The sequence below is a fragment of the Macrosteles quadrilineatus genome, unplaced genomic scaffold (assembly GCF_028750875.1).
Source record: "Macrosteles quadrilineatus isolate MER2022 unplaced genomic scaffold, UCM_ALF_1.0 Scaffold_1__1_contigs__length_201487025, whole genome shotgun sequence".
NCBI lineage: Eukaryota > Metazoa > Arthropoda > Insecta > Hemiptera > Cicadellidae > Macrosteles > Macrosteles quadrilineatus.
This window is the reverse complement of record NW_026542594.1, coordinates 182244046-182256663: the sequence shown is the minus strand read 5'-3', so window position 1 is coordinate 182256663 and position 12618 is coordinate 182244046. Positions and strand designations below refer to the sequence as shown.

At 35.4% G+C, this 12618-nt stretch overlaps 1 protein-coding gene across 2 annotated transcripts in view; it reads right to left on the bottom strand.

Moving 5' to 3' along the window:
• Positions 1-12618, bottom strand: part of LOC128991185 (mucin-2) — a 106412-nt gene that overhangs the window by 2843 nt on the left and 90951 nt on the right. The window contains exons 12-19 of one of the 2 annotated variants that reach the window (XM_054413968.1): positions 11931-12053; positions 11270-11548; positions 10791-10902; positions 9796-9915; positions 7870-8103; positions 7287-7364; positions 3939-6720; positions 1957-2164 (exon numbers count right to left, since the gene is read on the bottom strand). In XM_054413968.1, coding sequence (XP_054269943.1) covers positions 1957-2164; positions 3939-6720; positions 7287-7364; positions 7870-8103; positions 9796-9915; positions 10791-10902; positions 11270-11548; positions 11931-12053 — 3936 coding nt within the window. The remainder of the gene's footprint in view (positions 1-1956; positions 2165-3938; positions 6721-7286; positions 7365-7869; positions 8104-9795; positions 9916-10790; positions 10903-11269; positions 11549-11930; positions 12054-12618) is intronic. The other variant, XM_054413969.1, reaches the window with a different exon arrangement.

Here is a 12618-nt window from a genome sequence, read left to right as displayed (position 1 = left end):
AGAGGGATGTTAATGCAACATTAAATATAATAGTTTGTTAAGTTTAGTTTGTCAGATGATGTAGGACAGTTGGTTTCTGTGTTTCAATTTCGCTAATCATCTTTTATAGCAATTAATTTACATTGAGTACTGTACCATAATTTATGCCAGGTGCTCAGTGTTGTTAGTAATCACCATATGAACTACTCAACTTGAAACTATAGGTTTTCAAATGTTTTGTCAGATATTTTTATTTATGATCCAAAGCATAGATGGATAAAGAAAATAACTGAGCCAGCCGACCTTTTGCTTTTTTCAACCTTAACAATTTGGATTTGTTTTGCAAATTCGGAGTTAATAGTTAGTCTACTGCCAACTTTTAAATTAGACAAAAGCAAATTTGTACGTAAAAACTTAAGAGTTGTGAAAATGAAAGTATTCCACACCTTTTTTTAAGTCCCTGTACTAGTAGCTTTACCTGTGACCATTGGGGGAGAGTATTAAAAGAGAACAGCATGCTCTTTCTATTGTCGGAAATGGTAACACAACCTCTATCGATAAAAAATCTACCTGCTTTGAAATTCAATTGATTTACAGAATTTTATTGGTTGTTTGGCAAAAATGTATGTGAATGAAGGCAACATACACATGAGTTTATCCGCAAAAAACGCATAGGCACCGACTAGGGGTCTCAATCCCGGGCCTTCAATCCAATCCCGGGATTTCGGGATTCGTCTCAGCCGATCCCGGGATCAATCCTGGGATTATATAATATGATTTTTAACTTTTTAGCCATTTTAATTACTTTAAATGAACGAGAAATCACCTCGTTGAGTACTTTAATGTTTTAAACTGTCCTTACCCGAGTTACACGTTATACTGCGCAATGTATCCGTTTTCTAAGTAGGCCTAAATAAATATTACCACGCATAACTTTCATCAGCCGTATTTCTTATTTACAGTGTATAAATTTTGATATGTCACTCTAGAATATAATAAATATATTTAAAAAAATCCCGAGTAACCGCACTTGCACATAGCCTATACGTCACGCTAATGGATGGATTAAAGATAGCTAAGATAAAAAGATAAAATGGGAAGAATCACGAGTAGCAGCGTGAAAATTTTATTTTGAGTGACAGCAATAAAACAATATAAGATACTGTAAAACAATAAACCATCTGCTTATATAGCAGCTTGTGTGAAAAACGTAATTTAGAATTGTAAGAAATTTAATCAACACACTAATAACCAAATACAAAGATAAAGTTATATACCCTAAATATAAGCAATCTTAATAATGAGATTATAATGGTGTGTTTATAGTTATATTTTATGGCTTCGATGAAAGTAATACTTCAATTTTCGATTGCAATGTTATGTTTGCTACACGAATTACGTTGTTTGCGTTTAATGTTAAAAGTAAAACTCAAAAAAGTTCTAACTAATGTAATAAGATTTACAGAAAGTAAATCCAAATGGTCTAAAAACTGAAACATATATTTATATTTATATTCGTTCGCCTATTGAGTTTAATTATAATTAAATTTTCCAATCAAAATAGATCATTACTTATACCATTTCATATATACAGTACATTTATTATCCTAAAAATAAAGAGTATATATGTGTTTCAAGTGTTATTGGACGTAGGTATTTTTATTTATTTTCCATAAGTAAAAGTCCTCAAATTCACAAAGAAATAAATATAAACATAAGTTTTGCAATCTTGTTAATCCCGGGATTAAAAGTCACCAATCCCGGATTTCTAGGTATCAAAAATTGGCCGGGATTCGGAATCCCAGGATTGAGACCCCTAGCATCGACACACAGACAGCAACCACCTCTATTTTACTATAAAGATCCTCAAATCAAGACAGCAGCTCTTGTTTTGAGTTTTTCTGCATTCTTACAAAGATTTCCAAAATTCAAACTTTTTTATGCCATAGCTATTAAACATGTTAACTCAAAACGTACCAGGTGCGGGTGAAGTGGCAGCGGTTGACACAAAAGCGGTAGTATTTCTGCTCTCTGGACGGAATTTGGATTGGACTCTTCGCCTGAGGAACTTCGCCGTAGGTCGCTCCGATACTAAGTTACTTTCTGTAGTCGTAGACGACCGGCTCCTCAAAGTGGAGGGGGTAACTGGCCGACGGAAACCCACTCTTACTCTGTTAGTTCCTACCTTTATTGGGGCAAGCAAAGTAAGGTTAGCTAATTATGTAAAATCCAGTTCAGTATATCAAAACAATTGTGATATGTATTAGGGTTATTGTTTTCTGCTCAACAGAACACTTTTAGTTTATATTAATTAATTTAATTGTATACTTCTAATGAATTTGCTAGATGGATTCGTATTTAGGAATCAATTTGTAAAAGTTGTAATATCATCTAGTACTTTATTTTCTGGCAAAAATATAGCTGCAATTTTAAGATAAAATACAAACTACCTATTGTAGCATGTTTATATCTGTATGAAATGAAGTAAACAATTTAAATACATCGTTTGAGATAAAATTCCTTAAGGTTCAGGCCCCCCCCCCCTAAAGAAAAAAACTAAAATTTGTAAAGCTTTGTAGAATTTTATACATCTCAAAGAGTCCAAAGTAAATCTCTGTAATTATATAATTATAAATAAGTATGTAACGTGTACACTAATTCAATAAAAATAAGCGGTTTTGATGTTTTTCTGTTACAAGCAATTGGTTTACCACCCCCTCAGATAATCTTCTGCAGGTGTCTTCGTTACAGTTATGAAAACAGTTAGATAATTTTCTATTATATGTCATTTAATTCTCGGATTCGAACCCGAGCAGACGAATGCCACTGGCCAAGTGACACACGCCCTAGCCTTCTCGGCTATCTGTGCTTGAAGACTGGGGAGTCAAAACCCGGTATTTAAGCTGTCGCCACCGATTGCGAACAGATGGCGCTGCAGATGATTGTTCAATGCGTTACTAGGTAGCAGCACCAGCTAGTCACGGACTATTTAGATGCAATTTTTTAGTTTTAGTAGTAGTAAATGTGTTCCTGAGACTTTGCTGCAAAACATTAGTTTCCCTAAAATTGCTATATTACAATAACCTCTTCCAACTAAATCAGGGTTAAATTCAATATTACATTGTAAACTATATGTCTTTTGATTTTGTGAGATTTCGGTTTCAAATAATGCTATCAGAACATAAAAATTTATAGGAAAACCAGGAAAATTACAACAAAGACTAAGTTTTATTTGATGTTTACTACAAATACCGGGATTTATCTTTCTTATATATTTTCTTATTGTGTTATTATTCAAAATTAGCCTAATTAATAAAATAGTGACAACATGACAGTTAAAATTCAACAACGTGTAATGGAATTAAAAGGCAAACAAAAAAGTCTTACAAAATATGAATTATTGGCCTAGCACTGAAAGGGTTAAAGTGTTTAACGATTGGTTCTATCTATCAGCTCAAGCAAGTTTACAATGCAATTAGGGAACACAATGGAATTAATTACATTGAACAAATCCAAAGGCTATTTTTGTACAGCTTCTGTTTTTTCAAGAGGTCAAATAAAGGTTAGTATACAAACCGTAATACCAAGCAGTAAAAAATCACATGAAACACTGCAGCACACAAAAACATAATCTGTAAACGTATCCAACACATTAACAAACAAATTAACAAATTGCAAACATGTTAGTCGACCAGCAGTTGCATGCACCACTGTCCATATCAAACAAGCAACTCAACCGCATGGACTAAGCCGCAACTAAGCCATGCCTCGGACCAGAGTAGTAAATCTGTTTTGTCCAAATGATTCGCTCCAAGAATCATTGTTAATAACAATCTTAAACCGAAACAGTTACAGGAGTACAAGTCATGCCACTCTGTTAGACAGGAGGGAAGAGATTAGTCAACGAACTCAAACAACGTGCGGATCTTTGTCATTCAGCCGCAAACAAAACTTCCTACCTCATCTGGAACATCTGTGGCCTCCTCATTTACATCGGTAACTCCGACGATGTCATCAAATAGGGATTCAAACGCCTTGACTTTTCCTCTTGTGTCTCTCCCTGTAAGAGAGTTTTCTGATGGCTGGCCTTTCACCGACCTCGGAAAACTGCCTCTGGAAACATCAAACTCACCGTCTGTTTCTCTTTGGACGTACAAAGATGTTCCTGTATCCAAATCGCTCAAGTCTCTTTCTGGAAATCTGTTTGAGCCTCGTCTAGATTGAGTTGGAACTCTTTCACCGTCACTATCAGTTTTCACTTTTTTTCTTATTACCATAACCTTCCTTTTTCCACTTGTATTGTCAGTGCTGTCCAAAGTGTTAATTTGGTTGATACTTTTCAGAACTTTTACTTTTCTTCGTCTGTTATCTTTTCCCTCCACCTCTTCATCTTTTCCACTGTAGTTGACTCTTGTAAGTTCGTGTTCAGAAACAAGTCCAAGTGAATCTTCGTTGTCGTTCCTCTGTCTGTTAGGCAAGATTCGTGATTGTTTTTTGCTTGATTCTTCAAGTTCAGGCTTCTGTGTGCTAAATCCTCGACTTCTAACTCTATTATTGTTCCTATCCTCAATGACTCTATTTCTTCTCGCAGTTTCTGTCGAGGTTTCAGTAACTTTTTCTGTGTTATTTGGTTTGTTTTTCCTGACTAGAACTTTCCGTCTTCTTGAAGATTTTTCTGTATCTTCAGCGGATTTGCTTGTGGACAGATTTTTCTCTGATCGCTGACTTTCAATCTTTCTCCGTCTACTTGGAGCTGTAACTACTTTCTTCTCTTTTTCAAGTATTGAATTTCCTAAAACATCTTCTGTAACAGGGGCTCCTTGAAACCGAACAGATCCCCTTCTACCTGTAAAAGACTGCTCATTGTATCTTGAAGCTATAACATTCAACACTTCACCGTCTGACTGATTGTCGTCAAAAGTATCATTGTCGTTACTAGTATTTGCCGCTAATGATTGGTTTTGACTATCGATTTCTGCTTTTGTATTATTCAGAAAAACACCTTTTAGTAATATTGACTCAGTTGTCACAGACTCATTTTTCGTAACTGCATCGGCGCTTACGATTTCAGAAGTACTTTCAGTGGTTGCTAGAGTAACATTTGGTAGAGTATTGTTATTTTCTTCTTGATTAATCCGTGTTTCATTTAAAATCTTACTTACACTAGGTGTTGAGGTAGAATTATCAAGGTTGAGAATTGAGACTAGATCATTTGTATTATTTGATACTGTTGTACTATTGTAACTAATACTAAGTTGGCCTGGTTTCACACTAGCGTTTTCTTGAGAGATCATTATTTCATGTTTTTCTTCTTCACTGCTAGTACTTCTGACTGAGCTGTCCTCAGTGGTAGATTGTTGATCTAAGGTGGTTTTCTGGGAAACACTCTCTGTTTCGTTCTTTGGCTTTCTCCTTCTTTGAATCTGAAATCTGGAGCCTCCAGTATTGAATAGACTAGTTGTACTCTTCAACTCAAAGTTTTGTTCAGTTGTAGATTGCAAAGGTCGAGTTGACAATGAACTTGACTCTCGATTTCTCCCTCTGCTAATAACAAATCGAGACCTACTTGAAGATTTTGGAGTGGCTACATCATCATCAAGTGGAGTTGAAGCTTTTTCTGTGGTGGTTGTTCTCAATCTACCTCGAGTAAATAGCCTTGTTGGCTTTTCAGATGAGATTTCTGTATAATCCGATTCTGTACTAGCCTTATTTCCATAGGACTTCCTTTTCTTGCTATTGTTATCTGTCAGCTCATCCTTACTTCCAAATTTATTTCTTGTTTTGTTTTCTTCTAACCCGTCTTCCACCTCAGGTTTTTCTGTAGTACTTCTAGTGCGACCTCTGAAAGTAAATCTTGAACCCGCAGTAGTAGGTCTTGATGTTCGATATCGGTTTGCTCTAGGAGTAGAGCTTTCAGGTTCTTCAACAGCAATCGGTTCAGTAGAACTCGGCCTTTCTCTTACCCTCTCCCTATTTCTAGGAGTAAATCGTCCAAACTGCTTAGCTTTGGTAGAAGTCTGAGTTTCTTCAGTTTCAGAACTTACATCTGGAGCCACAGTAGTGGTTCTCCTGCGTTGCAAGTAAAGAGGCAAAGCTTTTGTTGTTGGAGGTTCGATTACAATCGGTTTCCTCGGTCTACCCCGGTAGTTGCCAATCGGTCTAAACCGATTCTTCTCTTCCACCTTATCTTCAAGGTCTATCTCCTTGGTGCTTTCAATAACGCTACTCTTTCCTTCCACAGGTTTTTTATCTGCTGAAACAGTGTTAGCTAGTAAGTCGTGGTCGGCTAAAGCTTGTTTGAGATTTTTCACCGGTACCCTTCTTCTTTCTGTCGCTCCTTCAACTACTACAGTTACTATACTGGTCAGAGTCGATGTCTGATATGGAACAGTGGTAGGTTTTGTACTGATTGGTTCTGTTGATGTTTTGGCTTCTGTGTATATTGTGTTCGGTTCCGGCGTAACAATAAAGACTGTTGAAGCTTCGGTGGTCGCGGTCGTCGGTGTTTCTGTATTGTTCTCTGAGGGCTCTGCCGTAGCATCCATCTGCTCTACGTTTGGCTTACCCTCACTCACCTTTATCTTAGGCCTGACCGAAGTTGGTATCGGTTCCTCAACGTCTATCTCTATCGGTTTGATTTCCTCCTCTTGTTCAATCACTATTGTTTCTCCTGTGTGTTTTATTGTTGACTCCTCCTGTTGTTGTTCCGATTGAGGTCGCTGCCTCCTCAATGTAACATACCTGCCAACACAACACAACCTTAGTATTTTATAACACTTTACTTCTAAGTAATTTAATATTTTTACCTTCAGTTTAAACCTTTTAATACTTTGGGACTTAAAAGGTTATGCATAAAGCCAAAATCATCCAAAAATTCAAATATTACCACACAAGTTTTGATCAAAATATTTAATACATTTGATGAGTGTTGCATTACCATTCACTAAAGTATATTTTCTCCCAAACATGTCTGGTGAAATTCTTTCTAAAGTCTAAAGTGGTGCCTCTAGTGTAGGGTATCTTACAAAACATTGGCTTAAATAATATAAGCACTGTTTGTTGAAAGTGATTTACTTGTAATATTGAAATCTTAAATTTTTTATTCATCGGTGCTGCTAATCCTTCTCATAAGAAGAAAGCCCTAAGAAAATACCAAGACTTTTTCTAATTTTATACAAAATCCCTACAATCAGATTTCGACATTTTTCTTGAGTTCAGGAAATCAAACCATTAAACTCAGGTTAAAAATAGCTGGCATACCAGTGTATTTTTTTAAATCGTTAAAACATGAAGCTATATTTTACTACCTGGGGGTAGTGCTCTCAATGAAGGCTTCGACAGTGGTTGGTCTGTTCCGTTGAATGCTTGAGTATTTGGGTTTAAACCTGAAACAAATATACATTAGTTGTATATGAGATGCATTGTTAAAACTCAAAAAAATAAAAAATTCAATCTTGGACTAAAGAGTTGACCAATAATTAAAACTATAAACTGTAAAATTCTTTAATTTTTCATTATTTACAAAGGACGATGTATTTAACAACATTGTTGCCATTAATCTATATTTGGAACCAGTTTGAATGGTGATGTGTAGGTAGGTACGTAGGTAAGTTTCAAGTAACAAAATACGGTATAACATGGTGTTTGATGGATTATCACGGACATTTTCTATCAGGATAAAGTCAAGTCAAGTAAAGTCAATAATATATAAGTGCTGTTTCCTTGGCATCAGCCCACAAAATGCTTCTTCCGGTCACCAAATTATGTTCCTAACACACTTAAGAAAAGTGTCAAATATATATCTAGATGATAATACAGTAATTATCAAGTAGGCTGCTAAATACATTAATGCAACACAAAAACTTTTATTCTCTTCTTTTATTCTTTTACCTTTCTTCTTCCTCTTCGTCTTCTTTGATAGGTTGTGCCGGCCGGGATCGCTCAATAGTCTGGTATCGAGGTGTTGTCGGTCCGGCCCGGACAACTGGTTCTTCTTCTTCCTCCTCAGTTGACTCCTTCACCTCGTACTGTGGCGGGCGGTTACGGATGATGCTGGTGTATTTGTACCTTGAACTCGGAGTTACGACTTCCACTTTCTCTTCCTCTGGGGCTTCAGTTGATGGTCTAAGCAAGCAAGGCAACAAATAAAAAAATAGCCTGCACTAAATAATAAAATTGTTAAAATGTTGGTAAGTATAAATCTTGGAAGCACAAAAAATACACAAAATTTGTTTCACCTATTGGGTCTGATGATGATTGGCGTGTCCAATCGAAATCGATCACCACTTACCATCTTTTTTATGTATTTACCGTCTTGTGAGTAAAAAGTATAAGTGTAAATATAATATCCATACAAATGTTGTTTGACGTCTTTTTGTGCTTTCAGGTAATTTAATACACAATGCTGATAAAGAAATTATTTAGCATAAATCTTGTCTAACTCTGCTGTGCATTTTTTATTGATGATTGTGACCATTAGATAATACCCCCGCCGCAGTAAACCTGCAGACTAAGCGAATTTCCATTTGCCTGATTGGATTTACACTAAAATGTCTCTTTAAAAATATCACATTTATTCCCTATTTAAATCAAATCAGTTTAACACATGCTTAGGTTTGCTGCAACAGGGAGGGTTAAAGTGTTTTTTTATGTAAAACGTTAATAGTTAGTAAGAAATAAAAACATTTTCCAAATTTGGGCAAAATATGTTAATAAATAAGCAAACTACAACAGTTTACTTATCCTCCATAAGAATAACATAGGAATTTTAAATTTACAATTTTTTTGAATTTTCTCCGTAACCATTAGGCGCATTATAACGCTTCAATATACTAAATTATTTGTTTTTTTAAGCTCTACAAAATAGTTTGGAAATAAATTGCAAAAATTTAAGTTTTTTGGGTCAAAAATGGGAAAAACCCATTTTTACCCCATAAAAGCCCCCATAAACCCCCGTTCCCATGGTCCAATCATGCTGGTTCGCGAACTCGTTCGAATAAACGTAGGTTTACACGTTTGTACCAAATTTCATCAAAATCGGATCATTTTTGCTTGAGTTATCGCGCTAACGGACACATATATATATAAATATATATATATATAAATATATATATATATATAATATATATATGAATTTGAACGGATGCTATTTTTGGCCTCTAGGGACCTCAAAACGAAAAAAAAAATCGGTCCCGGGTCCAGGTCTTACCATGAGTACTACGGTAATAGCTTATTCCCTATATGGGAAATTCGCTAAAAGGCAAACAGATTTAACTTTGCCTAATAAAAAGCTTTGGTAATTAAAAAAAATATATATACATATATATATATATATTTAGAGTCGGGGCCACATAAGTTTGCAGTTGAGGGAGGAGCCTATTTACCATATGGTTTCGAATGAACCAATGAGAACCGTGTGGTGTTGCCAAATCTAATAATACCAGCTGATTTGAAAATATTGCTTAGTATATTTTTATTAGTGTTGTCAACGGGCGATGTGGCAACGTCACACTAGCCTTGTCTTGTGATTGGCTGCCACCAACTGCAAACTTACGTGGTCCTGATAATAGATGGATAGCAGTTGATAGTTTGTATTACATAAATATTATACTCTTTCTTTATTTTTTTATTCCTACCAACCCTGAAAACAAGGCTTCAGATTAATTTTTCCTGTGAGATCCGGTCATAACTTTCACCCTGCTTTTTTGTTCAAAAAAATACTTGAAATCACTTATACATTCTACATATTTTGTACAAATACAATCATAACACTCGTAAACTGCGATAAAGATGTTTATTTCTTAATCTGATTCTTACCTTTCCCTCCGAATAGTGACATATTGAGGTTTGTCTCTGCGATAGCTTGAACCATCATCCTCCTTTGCCAAACCTTCATTCTGCGGGCCAGATGGTCCATTCCTGTATGGTGACTGGTACCTGCACGTCAAAATTTTGAATTATTATTTGTACACAGCATAAATTTAAATTACAACTGACATAAAGTAAACTGCTATTTTAATTGTTATATGATGTTGTAGTAATGTATCAAAATATGCATACAAAAATATGTACAAAATAACATTTAGTTACATTTATATCAAAATTTGCCAATACTCTATCTATAGGCTTACTGAATTAATCTAGTCTTGTATAGTTGTATTGTTGTACATAATGTATAGTTGGTAGCGTATTTATAATCATCTGGGAAAGACAAGGAAGGTGAGAGATTTTACTGTCTACCTTTTCAGAAAGTTTGTTACTTTAGTTTAAGCATAGACAAAAGAATAATTAAATATAGACTGACAAAGGAAGGTTCCACAATGTGTCGCTGGAGTGTGCTCAGTGTTCGTAAATTCGCTGCCGTTGTTGACTCACCGTCTGCTAACCAGCACTACCACCCTTGCAAAGGAAATGCCCCAATTTTCAATATGGGTAAAGTACAAAATTCTGAAATCCCGTAATATTAAGGGAAAATCTAATTTAAAAAAAAAATCTCCGGAAATGTTCAAAACAGGGTAAAATAACGGAACAAACTCCTACCCCCCGGATTCGGGAGAATTCTCCAGGAGTTGGCAACCCTGGCTCCCTAGTTTGTCATGGCAACGCTTGCTAGTGCTTGACGCTGCAGTGGTGTGCACCAAAACTACACGGCACGACTAGCGGTGGACGCCAGAATATATGCTAACCGCATATATTCTGTCGGTCTATTTTAATTTTTTTTTGTCTATGGTATAAGCTATCCATTTGATGGTCTTAATATTGGGCATTTTATTGAATTCTTAAAACAGTAAGAAAAGGATTTGCCAATCTACCTTGGTCTCTGGGGAGTGAGAACTTTCTTGTAGAGACTTCTAGGAATGGCAGGAGTAGACACTCCACTGGCTCCAGCTCCCTCCAGCTGTTTTTCTAGTTCTGCAACTCCTCCTGTACAACCATAACATAATCAATGTTAAAAGGGTCATAATGATGATGTATTTCATATCCATACCATATAGCAAGTTTTAATAAGATTTAACAATCTTGAAACAAAGACAAATTCAGGAGGAAAGTTTCACAAAAGATGTGAAAACTTTGATACATAAAGTCATATCAACATCCCATAACCCAGAGTGTGTTCAAAAATTTTAAATACAATCTTTTAGTTTCCAATGATTTTATTTATGAATTTTCTACAATCGGTAATTTTTTTATCGTTAATTTTAGGCGACAAAAATTGAGTGATCAACTTGTTCACTATAGTGTTTATAGCATCTACCTAGTTTGTAGCACCTACCTAGTTTATAGCACCTACCTAGTTTCTTGATGAGTTGGATCAGCTGTTTAATAGCCTCAGGGTCTTCCTGCTCATGCTCCTCTTCTTCTTCTTCATACTCTTCTTCAGGGATAGGTGCTTCTGTTGTGGTGGTAGTGGTAGTAGTAGTTGTAGTGATGATTTTACTTCCAGAGGACTTTGTAGTTGATGCGGTAGTCTTTGGAGCAGCTGTTGTTGTTTTTTCTGATTTATCCTTCTTGTTGCACAGAACATTTCTTGTGTAGTCGCAAGAATCTGCTGCCTTGTTGAAGAACAATCCTAGACAAAACAAAGAAAACAATTCCACTTGAATGAGTCTAAAAGTTAACACGAAAAGTTAATGATGCATTAATCTAGATTATTTATTGGTACCGGTACATAGCTGTAAAAATGTACAGCGTGACAAAGGTTTAGTGGGTTGCCTTTTGTGAATAGCATTGAGATTATGGGCAAAACAATGAACTCCCAACTTCCACCACTGAGAGTTTTGGTATATTCATCATTAAGGCATGTTTTGGTTAGAATTAGTATCATTAGATTTTTTTAAATTTCCTAAGCCATCATTATTTTTTTTATGAATATTTCTCAAATCTTAATATACCATCACATGTTCTAAATTATTTTTTAAATGTCTTGAGTTCTGTAGAAACAAAACAAATACCTGATGGACAAGTGAACTGATGAGCTACAATCCCCAAGTTGGATGGGCCGCTGTCTAAACACCAGAAATACTTCTTGCAGTCTCGTGGATGAGGGAAAAAACCCTCGTCTTTGCAAACAAAGTCTGAAAAATAATGGAAATGTAAGCGTTAAAATATAAGTTATTGGTTTGTAGTTCAATTGTATCTAGATTAATAGTAGGCAACTTATGAAAATTTGGTTTCCTATAATTTTTCATCATATAACTTCTATTTCTTACTATAACTAAGATACAGTTTAAAAAACATCAACAAAGAATCACTCAAAGCTCAAAATCACTTACTCTTTTTCTTAGCCATACTTGCCACCTTCATTTAACTTTATAATATGCAAAAGTATGCAGTTAAAGGAAGTTAGATTAAAAGAGAGAGTAAAGAAACAATACAAAATGGTTTGGACAGTTGAGGAGTTCCTAGGAAAATAGCTTTAGAGTAAAGAAGACCAAGAGAACAATTTAGAGACGGATGGCTTAGGTGAAGACGGATGGCTTTAGTGGGTTAGAATTTTAAAATGTCACTTTAGGTACTTTTTTCAATGTTGGGAACATTAACCCTTTAAAGTAGATTTTTTCCCATTTTTCGGGGAGTATAGGTTGCCATTCGAGCAGTCGGGAAAACGGCGCCTGTCGACCTATACTCGCAATTTGACCG